This window comes from Lineus longissimus, chromosome 8 (genome assembly GCF_910592395.1).
Source record: "Lineus longissimus chromosome 8, tnLinLong1.2, whole genome shotgun sequence".
Classification (NCBI taxonomy): domain Eukaryota; kingdom Metazoa; phylum Nemertea; class Pilidiophora; order Heteronemertea; family Lineidae; genus Lineus; species Lineus longissimus.
In genome coordinates this window covers 6,963,508-6,981,614 of record NC_088315.1, presented here as the reverse complement: position 1 = coordinate 6,981,614, position 18,107 = coordinate 6,963,508, and the positions used below count along the sequence as shown (strand labels likewise).

At 37.3% G+C, this 18,107-nt stretch overlaps 1 protein-coding gene across 11 annotated transcripts in view; it reads left to right on the top strand.

Annotated features, from left to right (window-relative positions):
- The window catches only part of LOC135493029 (tumor protein p53-inducible protein 11-like), a 176,264-nt gene that overhangs the window by 150,465 nt on the left and 7,692 nt on the right, over positions 1–18,107 (top strand). For 6 of the 11 annotated variants that reach the window (XM_064779783.1, XM_064779782.1, XM_064779781.1 and 3 more), the window contains 4 exons: positions 9,869–9,962; positions 11,052–11,159; positions 11,298–11,397; positions 11,634–11,735. In XM_064779783.1, coding sequence (XP_064635853.1) covers positions 9,869–9,962; positions 11,052–11,159; positions 11,298–11,397; positions 11,634–11,735 — 404 coding nt within the window. Of the gene's footprint in view, positions 1–5,412; positions 6,447–9,868; positions 9,963–11,051; positions 11,160–11,297; positions 11,398–11,633; positions 11,736–12,456; positions 12,597–15,149; positions 15,180–17,761; positions 17,816–18,107 lie in introns of those variants that run through there. The other 5 variants (XM_064779780.1, XM_064779784.1, XM_064779786.1 and 2 more) reach the window with 5 other exon arrangements.

The following is an 18,107-nucleotide window of genomic DNA, read 5'->3' as shown; positions in this document are numbered from 1 at the left end:
CAGTTTTAGCTCAATCAGTTAGAGGCAGAATAGACTGAAAGACACCCTGATTGAAGAGAAATTATACTTGCTCCTCTTGTACAGCTGACCAGTGGACTGACATCTCTCTAGTAGATGATCAACTGAAAGTAAAAATTAGAGAAGGGAACAGAAATATTCAAGTGTTGAAATCCAGTTTGGGTTCCTGGTAATGCTGATTACACTTCAACTTCAAAGAAATCTCAAATGTTTGACATAAATGTGATCTTGTAGCTCATAAATGTGAGACACTCACCTTTTTAGCCCAGGCACAAGCTGTGTTCTGTCTGATTCCAAATGCACAGAGCAGTTAGAAGTGGTTCTGCTAATTAAGTCATGAGCATGACCAAACCCCATTTCATTCCCCCCAGAAAACTGGTTGAGCTAATAGGTCATTTGACCCTCTTAGTCTTTTCATTCGTCCTGATGACTGTATTGTTGAATCTAATCTAATCCCTTGTCCATTGTCCAGTGTCCATTGTCCTGGGGTCCTGCTAGCCATACCACTATTCTAATTCTTGTCCTTACACAATGCCTTTCTTCTTTTAATAAAACTACTTGTCATGGATGATGATTAGATTAGTTTTCTTAAAGGAGGAATATGTCATCATTATTGCATCTTGACCATCAAGATTTTTGCATCTTGCTCTATATGCATTTGGCTCTATACTATAGAGCATGAATTCTTAACCACCAAATATCAAGATGGTGAGCGCAATGGCCCCTGGCCTTTTCATTGAAGCTAGTGGTTGTACGTAGAGTGACAACATTTTTATGGTGGATGTATCTAATAAGGTTAAATGACATATCACCTGGGTTTTTGATTTGACCTTCTTTTCAAGGTCACAGAGGTCAAAGTTCACTAAATCACCGATAGGTGGCACGTTTCATTTCTATTTGAGCAAGAAGGTTCTAAATTTTTGAGGACATATATCTAAGGACCCTCTATTCTACCCCAATTTTTTTCCCGCCCGGACTTCAAATATGGCCGCCAAGCTGCCATCTTGAAAATTAAACACAGTAGGATTGCAACCAAATTTCATGTGATTATATATCTGTGTACTCTCTACAATATCCTTGATTTTCAGTCAAATCCATCGACCAATATGGCCACCAGGCTGCCATCTTGAAAATTAAACACAGTCGGATTACAACCAAATTTCATGTGATTATATATCTGTGTACTCTCTACAATATCCTTGATTTTCAGTCAAATCCATCGACCAATATGGCCGTCAGGCGGCCATCTTAAAAATTAAACAAAGTCCTATTACTCCGACACTTATGATCGGATTGTAACCAAACTTAATGTGATATTGTATCTATGTACTCCTATCAATATCCCTAATTTTCAGTCAAATCCCACGAAGTCCTATTACTCCTAAACTGTTGAACAGATTATCAACCAATTTCCATGTGACATGTACACTCTTCAATAACCCTGAAATTCAGTCAACTTTATAACCAAAATGCTTTACTTAGATGGTTCTGGTAATTTTCTTTCTAATATTATTAATGGAATCAAAACTGGTGAAACTAGCCAGAAACTGTTCTCCCCATATCCACTGCAAATGACATGCATTACATTACCCGAGGTGAGCATATGGTCCTTGGACCATTTCATTATGTAAATTGGAAGAAAAATATTTCGTCTAACATGTCTCAGAACTGTAAGACAACGTAAAAGGCTTTACCAATTCTGCTGGCTTTACTTAGAGGACTGCCTATTGTTACGTTGCCCTTTCATGAGGACCTGTTGTCATGGCCACAGCCTCTTATGCTGTACACATACTAATGGATTATGGCGGGGACTGACTTAGATGCCCTAATGATATTATTTGTGCCACGGAACCACCAGCTAAGCAGAGCTGTAGGAGAGCATGGTGATTCAGGCACTGTCAAGGTCCAATATGCTATGGAACATGTGGCTCGTGCATGATCAGAGTGTTATCAGGAGAAATAAAGGATGACCCCAGGCCATTTAAAATCTTCGCATTTGCTGTGCAAAGTCGATTTTCCCATCTTAAGTTACCAGTGGAGCAAGCTACAAAACAGAAAGTGACCTTTCATGTTTCACAAACATAGACATTTTTATTTTTTTGATGGCTTTAAAAGCCTAGGCAAGCTAAGCATGAAAAAGACCCAAATGCGTTCAAATGCCAATCTCGTGATAGTTCGTTCACTGGAGATTATCAAGAGTCTGTACTATATACCCTTGCTTCTTTAAAAACATTTTCCTCCTCTTAATAAAACTCCAGCAAGAAGGTCATTGCCAAGTCAAGTGCTGCCACTATCGTTATATTCACAACATGTGCGATAAAAGGATCTTGAGAGGAGATGCAATTTCCCTGTGAGAGGAAATTCATGTTGGCAATCTAGTTGATGAATGTATCTTTTACCAAGACAGAGTAAAGAGGTTCATCTGCCAATGGCATCAAAGGTTATACAGGCTCCTTTTCTCCTAAGGTCGAACTTGCAATTTTTCAATATCTGATAAACAGATAAACAAAACAAAAAAAGATTTCGCTGAGGACCTAATTTTAAGATGTTGGAGATACATGTATGCACTCCATTTGGATCAGTTGACTTCTAATTTTTCAGCGTCCTCCTCCTCCTCCTCCACTGGTGACCTTAGATAGAACTAACAGTGAATGAAAGGGTTTGTAATATGAACAGTAGAAGCAGCATTAATTGTCTTGGATTACCATCAGCTCTGTCTTGTGAGGATCAAATTTCCAACTCCTATTTCTTCCTTCATTCACAATGACAATGTTGTAATCTGAATACTCACCTTCAATTTCTTTTGCAGAAATAATTGCATTTCAACTCCCAGGGACATTATATGATGTCTAGTTACAGAAACATGGTGTTTTATTCAAGCTATTTGATCTAAGCTGGATGATATTCGAAGTTGTTTTTTAATTTTTGCCTCAATGATGTATTATCATGCCAGGTTGCATAATGTTGTGGTTGACTGTCAGAAAGTTGATGCAGGTACTGTGCTTCATCTTTACAAGATTGCTACATTGCTCAGCTGCAAAATGTATGAAAATATCACACTTCCTGAATAGTTAAACTTCCGCAACTGAATTGCAACAAAATTACATATCAGAAATGAGCTGGGAATGTGACTTCCTGCAACAACCCAAGTTTTTCCTAGATCAGTATTGAGCCAGAAGTTTTATTATTCCGAGAGGACAATATTTTGGCTGAGTGTGGCCCTGCTGTTAACCATTACCTATGTATGGCAAGTCACATATATTATAAAATCAGTTGAACTAGCATTATGACTTGTACAAAAATCCGAAAAACATGTTTGGAGGAATGTCTGATACATCACTGTCTGAGCACCTCTTTGAGTTACTTCAAAGTGTCTGGATATGTTTTCACCCAACGGCCTCTCTGCACCCTATATGCAACTACAGATAATAACATTTTTTACAATAATCTGTCTTTCGGCAGCATATGCTAAGCCTGTTGATCTTGGTACAAGAAACAAACAATAGCCCACAAACACTGCAAAACAGATGGAGGATGTGTTTGGTTTTTAGTGTTGTAGGGAACTGATACGTTCATAGCGACGCATGTTGTATCCATGGGCTACATTTAATTAGCTTATCGTTGCGGTGATTTAAGACGCTCCACATTATTCTGGAAGTCTTGTTGATTTCATATAAGGATTACTGCGTGTATATCAAAATTTTAGATTTGAGAATATTGGTGAAATGGCTGTGAATCATGTCTTGAAGTTTCTTTTCAGGTAAGGTTGTGCATGTTTGCATACTGTACTTCTAGATATTGGTCAATGTTTGATGTCCAATTACAGCCCTGTAGCTAGCTTTTTAGGTGGAGAAGGGGGAGGCTAGGAAAAACCTTTGACTTCCATCATTCTGATAATTGGCCAAAATAGCTATGAAACACATTTTTGTGACCATTTGAGTAGGGGGGGGGGGCTTACTTTTCCCTTTAGCTAACCTTTTCATTCAATGACAAGGATGTTTCATATTAATCAATGTGTTTGTTGTCTTAATATTGATTCTTAAATGAGGCAAACAGAGAATACAATGATAATCAGTGGAGGTATAATGTGTGTGATAATCATTACCTAATCCATTTAGGCCAAATACATTTACCAGTACAATATTAACCTTCATCTTGCACTTTCATTTGTGTGTGTGTGAATCTGTCACACTTATAGCACACTGTTTTGTTTCATTATCACCTTTCCCATTTGTGCAATGCTGATTTGCACCTGCCGAGGTGGTGTGTCATGTTCCTATTACATTCATATTTTTTGTTGGATGCTTTGCGAGCTAGCTTCATGTAAAGGCTTTGTTTGAGAAAAGTTATCATGACTTTTGAGCGGTAAGTTGACATTCTTCTTTCAAATAAATCCAAGGTAGACAGCCCATCATCATCAGCTTCTGTGGCAATGAGTTGATACATCTTTAAATTTCAAACATTTCAACATTTTAGTAGAATACTAGGGAGTATTAAAATCATGTTTGGAGGTGGGCTTGTGCAGTAGTGTTGATGACTTTGTCAACTTGGCTTATCCAGCTTCTTGTCATACATGAGTGTATCAGACTATAAACCACAGCAAATGAGAGATATTAATGCTGATAACTGCTGAAGCAATAATAGAGATTCCTGCAGTGAGCATGATCTCCTCTGTAGGTAAAACTGGTCATTGCTGGGTTTTATATTAATCGCAGATTGAAGCAATGACTGATTCTTGTCACAGGCACTTACAATGACCACTCAAAATAGGGGACTTCTGTCACATGTGACAATTATCAAAAGTCATTCAGTGTAACAAAACAATTCTTGTTTGCAGGGCACTTCAGCGCTACTCCATGACCTTACCTGTACAAAATGTCTCTGCCTGCGACATCTTTATTCAGTTTAAATTCGTCTTTGGATGAAGGCCCTTGTTGATAACTGAATCTGATATTTCTGAAACCTGCACAAAGTGAGCTTCGATTGTGAAATGTCCTGTCACATCTTGTCTATGTCACCTAAACATCAAATGACATCAGACGCAATATTTCTCTCATCCTGCTTGTACTGCATAGCTACAAGGCCGTCGTGTTAGGAGGATTGTTGCCGACAGCAAGTTATAATCAAATAGCTGCATCACTCAGCGCGGCTGAGACTGTTAGAACAGAGCTAGTATGCGTCTGTAGTCGGGCACAGCACTGAAGTTCGTAATCATGTGCTGACTTTGTCCTCTTGTTGGATATCATTGGATTTGGATTTCTCTCCATGGTTTATATTTTCCTTTATCTCTTTGTTATTTTACTTTCTCACTTGTCAGGACAAGTAACTTTACTGAGAATGTTATTCTGACATATGTATTGTTCTTTTTGTATCCAGTAAAATTATTGACTGAAACACAACTAGAAATAAGAGTAACTTTAGTTTCCAATATCATTTTCCATCTTGACTGGAAGACCGCCTCACTCAACAACGGAGTAGCTTATTTTAACCCAACGTGTTCAAAGGATTCACAAATGCAGGATATAACTTTTTACAATGAAAAACATGTATAACATCTATCCGAGGTAACTGGTATGAATGGATATGCTACTAGTAGCAGCCTCAGAGGACAAGGAACATGTATCAGCTCTATCCAAGATAACATGTTTTGAAGAAAAGCTTATAAGTGATGGATATAGCTTCCGATGATAAATAATGTGTGTTAGATCTATCTGTGATAAACCTCTTTAGATGAATAACTTAAGGTGAAGAATGTCCCAAGATATTTGAATTCTCAAGATGATATCTTATGATAAGAAACATATTTATGAAAAGGCGTGGGACACATCCAATTCTTGTTTCATTGATCGAATCTGACTTATCCGAAAAATGATGAAACATGGAGCATCGATTTTGGATGAAATGGAGGATATAATTTGATGGTTTTCTATGGATTTCCAACGGCCAAAGAATAACATTATGTTCAACAAATGCTGATAAAAAGCATTGATAAAGACATCAAACAGCTTCAGAAATACAACATTTTGCACTATTAGCGATCCGTGGAAAACCGTGCTAAGTGAAATGTTGTGGGGTTACCTTGGAGACCAAAGTTGTATTTTCTTACAACACTAGGATTATAATTACAACATGTGAGACCATGGGGTGTTTAAATTTGAGATTTGTAAACTTCAGTATTAATCCTCAATAGATTTCTTTGGTTTTCTGTCAGTTAAAAAACACATTGATTTGTGTTTTCAAAAGTGCTTTGAGTTTTTTGGTTTGAGTTGGTGTTTCATTATGCACCGTGAAAAGGATCGCAGTATGCCCACTATGGATAAGGAGGACCTTATGCTTCGTCGAAGCAAGTTTGCGGAGAGCAAAAATCAACATCATTCAGAGTTTTGCTTTACAAGCATGAATCAGCTGTATAGGATACTCTTTAACAGGTATGACTTGTTCTATCATCTTTCTGTAAAACTGTGTTCTGTTCCTTCTCATTGTCTCTGAGGATATCCCATGACTCCATGGTCAGGCCAGATGCATTCTGTCCAAGAGTTCCTTATGTAGAATTACACCAACTACATACATTTAATGAAGGGATTGCTATGGGTGTTTGTTTTCATATGATATTGTTGTTGAGGGTTGCCTGCTAAAATTGGTCTTCTTTTACTTTTTTCTGTTTGTTTTTCCTTCAACCTGCAAAGAGGATTAGTATGGCATGTACTTTTCATGCAGTTGCCTAGGGATTTCTCATGCTTCCTAACTTAAAAAGAATCTAGTGGTTTCTGATATCAAGTCAAATATGTTTTCCACCCCGTACATTTTGTCGGATTATGGCTTTCGGTGACATATTGTACCAATTTCACACTGACTTGGTTATGTTGTGTTGTTGTTGATGCTGGTAAAGGACTACTTTATTTTCAGCTAAGGAAATATATTTCGCAGGCAGAGGAGTTTGAGGAACCCAAGAAATTATCTATCACCCAAATAACATGATGAATTAGTTGGTTTGTTCAGTTAAAGGCTGATATTGTAACGCCAATAATTTGCGTATCACAAACCTTACCAATCACAACACCAACTTCTTCTAAATAAAAATCCCTTCCATTCTCTTGGTGAAATTGTTCTGCATCCACAACAGATGAGGTCAACCCATTTAATCTTCTAAAGGTTTATAGAAAACATTATTCCTCTATGACAACGTCAGGGGACAGCTAGGAGACCAGTTGAAGTTGTGTATGGTCATGACTGATGAGCTTACTTAATGTGGCTCAGGGAAACAGCGATGATGATCGGGTTTCATCAACCATAACATGATCAGACGATCAATCTTGGCTAAAATTTCCTTCGTTAGTGTCAAGTTCGTACTGGGTACTTGATTGAAAGTGTGGATGATTATGCATGAGGGTGTCGCTTGTGATGTAGCAATCGGGCAATTATTTGATGCCCAGCATTCATATTTTCACATGACACTGACCCTACTCAATCGCATTTATTTTCTGCCTTATCTGTCTTTTACCAGTCCTATCTCAGGAAATGTACTGATCAGAATCTTGTAAAAGGTGCACTTACGTATATCAGGAATAACAAATTTTGACCAATCTTGTTTGCATCCCACAAGGCTGGGTGGTCATCGAGGAGAAGAAGAAGTAGACGAATAGATAATAGCATCAGTGAAAGTGCTGGAATATTAATATCCCAAAATTGAAGGCGAATGTCGATCAAAGATTTGGTTTAAAGGCTTTCTTCTGCAGGGTATGTCTGTGATATGTTTGTTGTACCATGTTAGTCAACATGAATTGCCTGTAGCCTTTAATACGTGGATGTGAATCTGTCCTCTTGTTTATCTCAAGATACCTGCTGATAAGGTCACGGCCTAATGTGGACAAGTAGGTTTTTGCTGAGGTGTTTGTATTGCTTCTCATACAAACTGTGCACGTTTACAGGAAGCTGTGGGATGGGCAATCGGGCTTCCTCTTGTTATGTGGCGTGTGCACCCGATATTGTGTGGATTTTCTGAACAGCTTATGCCGTGGTCACACTGGGGTTTTAACACGAATTGAATTCGAATTAAAACGTTGATACGTATTGGGGCGTCACACTCAATTCGGTTCATACCGATCTCAATCCGCTTTAACCAACACGGTTCTTAAACCGAATTGAATGCGAATCAGCTAATCCGAATCAACGAAACCGTATTGAGATTTCAAGTGTGACGCGCTTGATACGAATTAAGAATTTCGATCGCACTGCGCATGCGCCCGGCGCATGGAAAGTGACCTTTGACCGCGGGAACTAGCGCTCCGAACTAGTTAACTGATGTATTTATAGATGGCGCGTCGTTAGTACGCATTGAGTGTGGCGCGTTTTAAACCGATTTGAATGCGTATTCGGGCCAGTGTGACGCGACCGTTCTGAAACTGGATTAACCAATTCGTATTCCGGAGAGCGCTCTACGGAATTCGGTTTCAATTCGCATCCAGTGTGAACACACCATAGGACATGTTAGATAGATTTGATAGATGAAGAGTTGCATCTATGTTTGCCATTTTTGATGAATGTATGTATATCTATATTGTTTTGCTTTCATTTATCATAAGGAGGAAGGGGAGCCAATGTTACTGTCAAGTTTGTCGTCCATTCACTTAAATGAAGCATAAGAAGCTAGTTTATCAACCACGATCGACTCTAAGTCGTCCATTCACTTAAATGAAGCATAAGAAGCTACTTTATCAACCACGATCGTCTCTAAGGAAACTTATCAACCCTTTTTCTTGTCTTAGCATTTCCTTGGACTCGTCACATCCTACGCAACCACAACCAAGCAGAAGCACAGGGCTTCCCACAACCGTGTTTTCCATGTCAGCTCAAGCTGGCATAATCATCCTGACATTCATGCCTCTTTCCAGCACTAAAAGCATCGCTTTTTCCCCAAACATGGTAGATTAACTTTGGCATGATTGGCCATCAAGGTGAACTAGCTAATGCATGATTGAGCGCTTTTGCTGCTGATTTAGAATCCTCTTAAAGGTAGAGTGTGTGTTGGTGAAGGAAGTCTTCCATTTTGTCAAAGGGCCATCTATCTATGTCTTTTCTCTGTCCCGAAGTCTGCATGAATGGTAGAAAACTAAACGTCTGTAAGGACATCATCCATGTGGAAGTGTTTCTGTCTTTTTCTGTACATATCTGGATTTCGTCGCACAATCAGATTTTTACTCGTTCTTCAAAAACAATGCAGTAACTAAAGCTATTCAACATGATCAGCACCGCTACTAACATCACTATTCGAAGTTAGAACCGCACTCAGTCGTACTCATATACTCATGATTGTGTGTAACACGTTACAATCATGACAATCATGACAATCGCGCTCATGATAAAATACACTAATGAACTGTAAATTACACAAGGGGGAATTTCCCCTGAAGCATCCGATGTTAATGGTGGTTTAAAGACTTCAATTAGATCGTATAATTGGCTCCACTTTAGCCTCACATAAATGAGCTCCAGTATGGCTCCAAGTGATTTCTCTATCTCATTATTAAAGGTACATAAAAGAGATGACCCTTTCTTTTGAAACAACTTATTGTACTTGTAGGCAGGATAGAGCTTGGTCAGTAAAAGTCATCGTTTAAACTCTCCAAAAATAAAAGCAATGGTGGTTCCTGATATGACTTGATACATTTCATAAAGTAGAGCGCATCATTAGTGCTCCTTTCATGTGGTAATTTGCTAAATTTGGGTAAGCATGGATGTGATTGGATACTGTACCTGCTAATTGTATGAAAATGTCTAAAAGGGTGGTTTAGTCTTTTGTGATTCTATCTTTGGACAATTTCTTATGCTATTATCATTTCTCTACTTACAGAAAACACAGTAGCGGTGATTTACATAGTCGATTGAAAACTAGGAAGCTCCTAGGTGTGGGAGAGACAGATGATGGCGATGTACACAGATCTAAGGTAAAACTGTTCGATTTGTTTACAAATCTAAAACGCTGATACAGTGAAGAGAAGAATCATGATAGCAGCTGAATGATGCCTCCAGTTTAATGCAGTCAAGGTGCCACAGCTATAACTCTATAACTGCTTATGGCAGTGTTCATAAATCTATTATATCTATTAAATTAGAAATGCAATTATAGGTTCATGATGCTGTTAGCGAATGCCTGATGGCCTTTCTTCCTAGATACAGAAGAGTTTCCAGCACTAATGGCCATATCTTGTTGTAAGGAAACGGGTACCTGAAGACACTTTTTTCAAAGTGAAAGTTCCCTTGGTACAGAGGCTGTCAAAATTGCCAGACCAGTTGAAATGTTTCTTGTTGCAGAAGTGCACATGAACTGTAAACTGCCAAGGTTTTGCACTGTGTTGATACTGTAAACCGCCAAAGATATGAGGCTCTTTATTTTTGGAAGTTTGCAATATAATCTTAATGGTTTTTACTTCTACTTATTTCTTATGATTTTTCCATAAAATTTCAGTATCTTTATTTTGCCAATCGTGGTTATTCACGTCTCTGTGAAGGTACAACTTCCTGCTAAAATTCAGCAGTTTACAGTACACTTCCTTTCCCCATTTTATCTGCCTCTGCTGGTGTTTAGTGGATAAGTGGTATGGTCATATTGATGGCCAGTATGAGGTTTCACAACCTCTGACTACATCCTTAGTGCGGTGTATGGCTTCCTGTTGGGATGCCATAATGATCTTGTGATATTAGCTGCAAGATTTAATGGGTTGCTTCGCTTATTAGTTTTGAATTTACTGACTGTATTCTGAGTGGCATCAATTTATATTTGCGCATGTGATAAGCCCTCGGTGATGCCAACATAAAAATATTGGGGAAACATGTTGGCTTGTTTGGTAAAATAAAGAAGTGTTTGTTATGTCAGTTCAACAGCTCATCAGTCAGAATCTGAAATGTTCTTCTGTACAACTGCAATTGTTATAGACCGATCTGCCCTCCAACTCCTTTGGGTAGCTTAAGTTTTAGTCATCGAGGCTTTGCTTCCTTCATCAAAATTTAACAGTATTTACTTATTTTCGTTTCAGCTTAGTCAAATCCTTGGACATAGTGAAAATCTATATGTAAAGCTTCCTCGGGGACTTCGAATATGGCAGGTGCTGGTGGCTACCATGTTTTCTGTGGTGTCGTTATGGGTAAGTTTTGTGGGTTTAATGCAATAAACTTCAAACTGATCATAATTTTGACTTTACTTGCCTTGCAACTTGCACTCTTGATTAGTTACTTGTATGCTCTATACCTTTAGGGATACTCATTGGATTTCTTTGTTTCAGGCGTTGTCCTTCCCAAGCAATCTGTTTAATTTAACGTTTGAGACGCCTGAGGGTGGGAATGCCATACTACCAGTAAGACTTTATGGAGCTGCTTTACTAAGTAAGTCTGATATTTCAATGAAACCTCACTATGAGAATTCCAACTTCCTACTGGCACTGGCTTGTAACCAACAGCCTGAAGTAACTTGTAAGATGATGAGAAATAACAAGTACAAGCCAGTCCTGACCTTCCTTATCAAAGAGCCAAAGGTTAGTCGGTTATTCCATGATTGCTTTCAGTGTTCTTGGCGTGGATGGTGTATAAAACTAACATATCTTTTGTCATCTGTCTTTCAGGCTTATCAATTGTATTTTGGAGTACAGTGCAGTCAGTGGATAGAGATGTGATTCGATGGGCGCTTATGGCCAGCATTGTGTATTTTGTTATTCAGATTGTAGGTAAGTCATTGTAAGTGAGGGTTGGGAGAAACTGCAGGGTGTTGTTGGAGAAATTGATGGTGGATTTCTGTGACATGAAAGCTGTATTTGATTCAAGGTAAGTATGGAAACATAATAGACCATAATTGTGCATTCTGAAAAAGTACTTTTGCCGACCTGGCGGCTCACAAACTGTAAACTTGTGACTCACTTAGTGGGGTCCATTATGTTACAGGGCATTTGTATTTCTGACTTGGCTGCAGGTTTTCTTGTCCATGCAGGTAATTAATAAGCCAGAATAGTGCTTTTTGATTGTACATTAATCACACTGAGTCTCTTTATACAAAATAGATACTAGCTTAGGACAAACTGTTTTAATAAAGAAATGTAGAGTATACTTTATACTTGATCAGGTTAAATTTTCCTCATTGCAAAATGCTGTTAAATGTTTTCTAGGTTGGTTCTAGGATATTGCTGTCACAATAGATAAAAAAATGTTTTAATGAATGTTTTGTTGCGGCCACAAAATGGCCATGAAATCACATAAAATAATTTTGACGTACATTTAGCTGTGAGCATTGTCAGTTTTCAACTCCAATTCCAGGGGTATACCCCCCTCATTTTGGGGGTTGGGAAAAGTTTTACATTGTTTACCTAAGATTTCAAAGTATCAGACCTTCTGTATCCGTGGCTCTCCATCTTTCATTGACATATTATTCACATCTTCTTCTCATCATTTCAGCTTGTTCATTATCAATAGTCCAAAGTGGCATTAGTCTGGCAGCCATATTCACCTGCCTACTGACGTTAGGCGGGTTGTTCATGGGCAGCCATTTCTATTGCTCTTTAACTGGCAAGGACCACCAACGACCAAAAGGACAGGTACATACTTTCTCATGTACATAGTCATGTACATATTTATGGTCATGTAAAAAAGTTTGAGTTCCAAGTTATGTATTTTGCTCCTTTCTTACCTCATCTCAGAGAAACAGGTTAGTCGTCAAGCTAAAGCAGATCATAAGGATTGCTGATTTGTCAAGCGGTGACACATAGCTCAGCCATTGGACAGTATGGTATAGCATAAGCTTGAGCTGATTAGCTAGTCAGATCCTGATTTAGCCATGAAATGATGACCTCTCTAAATGTGCATACTATGCTCTTGGCTGCAAAATCATCTTTTTGAATGTACCAGCATCTTACATCAATGATTTACCCATAAACTGAATAAATTGATTTGTACTAATTTTGCCAAACTCATTCATAGTCATCAAGATTGTGTTGTTTATTCACCTCGAAAAAAGACATCATGGAACTTTAGGATGACGTTTTTTTGGGCAAATTCCAGATTCTTTGCAAGGAAGGCTGCAGATTGAAAGCTAAACACTAAATCATTTAAGTCACCACATAAAATCCCATTTCTGTCAAATGAGTATGATTTGCCTCATGTTAAAAGAATGGCAGTAGAGCTAAAATCCATTCTCCTTCATAACAAATAAAATTATGTATATTACCTTGGCACAACATGCAATGATATGGCACAGTAACGTCTAACATATCACATCTATCAATCGTATGATATAACACCATAACATTTTCTATAAGTTGGTGATACTGTCTCATCTGATGTTGAAGTAGAAGCAACTTGTTTCTCTGAGGTGATATTTAAATAGTCGGGTTAGGTTTTTTTGGGTCTGTTTTGGGGTAATTGATCATGCGTACCTTTTACTTTGATGATTTGTGAATGACTTGCATTACACCTTTCTGGCATGGTTTTGTGAACTTGTAGGTTTAAGGTTAAGGGTTTCTTTCATTTGAGTTATGTATTATAGCAGACTATAATTAATTGAGTGGACGCCGTCTTTATAGGACACTTGCCATTAATACTCCTTTGAGGACTTGGTTGACGTTTGGGCAAAATTTCCAGATTTTGCGTCCTGTTACTCACGCGCATGAATAAGTTATTGTCGATTTCTGCTTGGTAACCTTGGTTACTTATCAATTCATCTGCGTAACTAGACATAAAGTTGGGGATTTTTGTTCTGGCCTCTGCTGACTGAGGAGGTGTTGATTCAAAGTCTTCAGTAAGAAAAGCTTGCGAATGTAGCTCTATCCAAAAACTTATTTCAATTTTGTCACCCGGTTTAAAAATATCAGTTATTCGATGAAACAACCAGCTGACCAGTTTATTCTGCTTAGTTTTTTTTCTCTGTTTTTTTAGTTGTCAAATGTGATTTTATTTATTTTAGGGAAGTCCGCCATTACACATCATAAACTGCATGTAATTGGAAGCCTGCTGTAAATTGCTGATGCCCGCCAAGAGCTGTTGACATGCTAACGTGGCTAATGGGCTCCACTAACAAATCTACTACAAAAATCATTTTTGTTGGCAAAATGAAATCATGTGAACAGCCACCAATGATAAAATATGTCAGCGCTGCACTTGGTCACTGTTTAATACAAAAGCTATACACCCACAGCAGCCATTTGTGCATGCCTTACAGGAATTACAAGTTTACAAGAAACTACAAGGAGTCACTTTCTTTTGATTAGACTGTTATGTGCCTAAAGGCCAGAATCATTAATTCAGTTGTTCTACATTCTTGGTTTATTAGGAGAAAAATCCGATTTGGATCAGGCACAACAACTCCTTTATCGTGGCGACAAGGGCATGTTTTTCTTTGATAGTCTTCCTGCAAATTGTAAGCCGTGTTTTATTTGCAGGAAGTACCAACAGTGCCAGTGGTAATGAACCTTGTTTGTTCTCAGCTGTTGGAGCTTCTGTGTTCAATGAATTAATAATATCAAGGAATTCTATTTTCATGGTGCTTATGTGTTTGAACAATTGTCTTCAACCAATTGTTTTTGCTATGACCAATTTCCTACAAAACAATGGCTTAAAATTCCATTTCTTGATGTTAGAACGCATTGCGGCTTGTGCATGATGCAGTGCATTATGTCATGTAGTGAGCATCATGACACAAAGACCTGAAAGTAGTAGAATAATAGTTAAAATTAAGGAATGGATAGTTAAATAATAATTTATTATGGTGAATTCAAAAATTCATTCAGTAAATTTTTAAGCTGGTCCGCATTTCGGAGTAAAATTTCAAAAGCGTATGTGTAAGAGTTAAATTTTAAACTGAAAAAATACCAGATCTGTTTTGCATGCTTTCCTTTTTTCTTCTTTTTCTTGTTCCATTCTTCACTGATTCCTTCCATCTGTCATGCCTGTGAACAGCCATTGTAACCTTGTGGAAGTTACAGTCACCCCCTATTGTTTTTCTAATAAATGTTCCAACCCATGCTAAAGAATTGTCTGGCTCTAATTGAAGTCTTTCTTTAGGAAAACCACAAAACCTTGTCATTTTGTATCATCCTGTTCTAAAATTCTCATTCTTCCTACTGTGCATTTTATTTATCTGTCATCCTTTGCAGAGCTGGTTTATGAACCATAACTGGTTTCAGGTAAAGAACACAATCATGAAAATGCATTATATGATAATTTCTACAGTTTTTATCATTAACTAAATTTTTCGCTTTGGATGATATTGCAAAATACACCTTATGATTTGCGAATTAAAAGCATGTTTTGCCAATTTTTAAGTGTCCATTTTTTCTTAAGATTAGACAATCCAAAAATGCCTTGTCTAGTCTACTGATCTGACATAACATCCTCTGTTTAGTGTGCATAACACAAAACTGCTTTGAAAAAAGCTTTAATATATTATTCAACTTTAAAACTACTGCAGCTGTGAAAGGTCTTTATATTTCCTCTCTTAAGCCAAATAACTGTTAGCTTACTTGTTAATGTTTGATTCCACAATAAATTGCATTCATTTAAAGTACTCTCTCGCATGCTAGAAAGGTGTTTTTCGAGTTGACGAAAGTCAATGAATTTGACTGACTGGGGTTCGATTTATTCTATCCATAAAAAATATTCTTATTGTTTCTTCACCTCATGAACATACATCATGCAATACAGCTGTTGAGTAAAAAAGCCAAGAGTTGTCACTCGAAGTGTATTTCACGTACTAAATGTTTAATGATGGAGTTATCAAAATTTTGGATAATTTCGACTCATTTTGTAGTTTTAGAGAGATGCAAAGAATATTAGGGTTAAAAATCTTAGTACGTTTTTGTTGCAGTCCAATGGCCTTGTAATTTGACAATTATATCACTCAAAACAACTCTAAATTTATTGCATGATGTTTTGCTCTAACTCTGTCCTTGCCTTATCATATATCACTAAAGGCTTTAGTTAATCTCGTATGTGGTCTTGCCAGTTGCAGCAGTAGTATGGTTGGTCCTTGTACTATCTCTGCCCTATCTAAGATATGACACCACAAATTTTTAGTGGTTGGTCGAAGTGAAAATATAGCATAACTGTCATGAACAGTATACATGTTTGTGGTAAGAATTTACCGTTACAAACTTGAAAAGTCCATATGAAAAATTTTCTGAAAATGTGGAGCAACTTTTCAAAAAAATGCATTCACTAGATTAATTTTCCCTTTGACTTTCCACTTTGCCTTGCTAGTCAATACCACTCATTTTTATATATGATTGTCTTATAATAAAATCCTAAATTTACTTTTGACTTGACCGTTGCACACAATATTATCCTTTTGTATAACTGTTCAAAAAAGCATTTGTATCAGAAGAAAACTTTTAAGTCACTTTTACATCTGTTGATGTTTAAAGGCATCTGTTTTGATAACATTCGGTCCATTCTTACAAATGAGTGTGAACACAATTTTCATGTGCAGCAAAATAAGAACACTCCAAAATATTGATTATGCCAACATCATTGTGAATGCACAGCTTAGCTTATGAACAAGTTTATCTAGTGTTTGTGAGTTATATGACCGAATACCAAAATGGCCTTGTTGTCCCTGAAATAGCCTGGTTGTCATCTGCCACGACCTCTCCAAAGACGATAACAAATCATCGTGTAAAGTCCACCCCCTCTACCCAGAATCGCATCAAATTAACTAATCAATCACCATAATGGACTCGTCCACATATCAATTTCACCGCCACCCACTGCCAAACTGCTCTTACTCACAATACTGCTGCTGCCATCTATTAACTAAAGCCTTTACTAATCACTTACCTAATTTTGCATGTTTTCCAAATTTTCTCCTCTGGTGGTTTTTTATATTTTTAGCGTATGACTTGTATTCACTCCTTCAGTTTCATTTATTGGCAGAGTGTTGCATGATCACCGTCAATGATGATCTTACTCTATTTACCATTCTATGTCTTTTTCCAGTTGATATAATTTTTTAATTTATTATACTGAGTATAACTGATGATTATGATTATTGCATGTTATACCAAAATTTAAATGTGTGCCACAAAATACCATGGAAGTGACTAAAATGAAAGGGAATGTGCTATAATCGCAAGTTCTCAAGTATATATTGAAAAGTTTCAACTGTGCAGCTAGTAAATATATGAAACCAAAGTTTAAACCATTTACTGCATAAAAGAGTTTAGGAGCGTACCTAGGCATTCGACTCTGTCCAGATCCTTCATCAGAGTGAAGATAAGTGACGTCACAATGATGAAGGATCTGGACAGTGTTGAAAGCTTACGTACGCTGCTGTAAAATGGTTTAAACTTCGGTTTCATATATCTCCAGTAAATATATTTGATGACTATTTGTACAAGTCGGAGATCAACAGATCCACCCATGGAAGCATTGATCGTGCTGATAGAGAATTATGTTGTTTGCCGTCCAGGCGTTCTTGTTGTATCTTTACCCTTGGCCTCTGTAAAAGAAAAATGTTTTATTAATTGAGGCGTTTCCATATTCGAAGATTGGTATTTCTTTCAATCTTCCACATCCTTCTAATTTTAAACAAGATTTAAAGTCTTATATAAAATTAGTGGTGTGTGGTTGATGTAGTTAGATCTATTATTTTATTCCCTAGTTCAGATTTGAATGATTTTCAAATTCTTATAATTTGAAAGAAGTGGTCTTCTTGTTTCATTATTACTCTCAGCTAAATTATACGTTGAATGATTTCACATTTCTTCTATAGCTTGATGCTCTGTTTGAAAAATGGTTTAAAATCCCTGATTATGTGCAAACGAAGGTAGGGTTTAGGTTATTTTTAAATATTTTCTTTTGCCTGGAATCCTTGTGCCCACAACCCCTAATGCTTGCCTCTACCTACACAGCAGTGGCCAATAATGCCTTACTCAACCAAATACTGGCAAAAGAAAACAGTTGAAATGGTTTGAATTGCGGAACCTGTACGATATTTTGCATACCAATAGTTTTTTTATACCCATTTTCCCGGCCAAGGCATTAAAAACTCCTTCTCCAAACAGGTTCCCTTCCTGTTATTCAAAACCAATGTGGACATTTTCCATGGGTACTGCTTA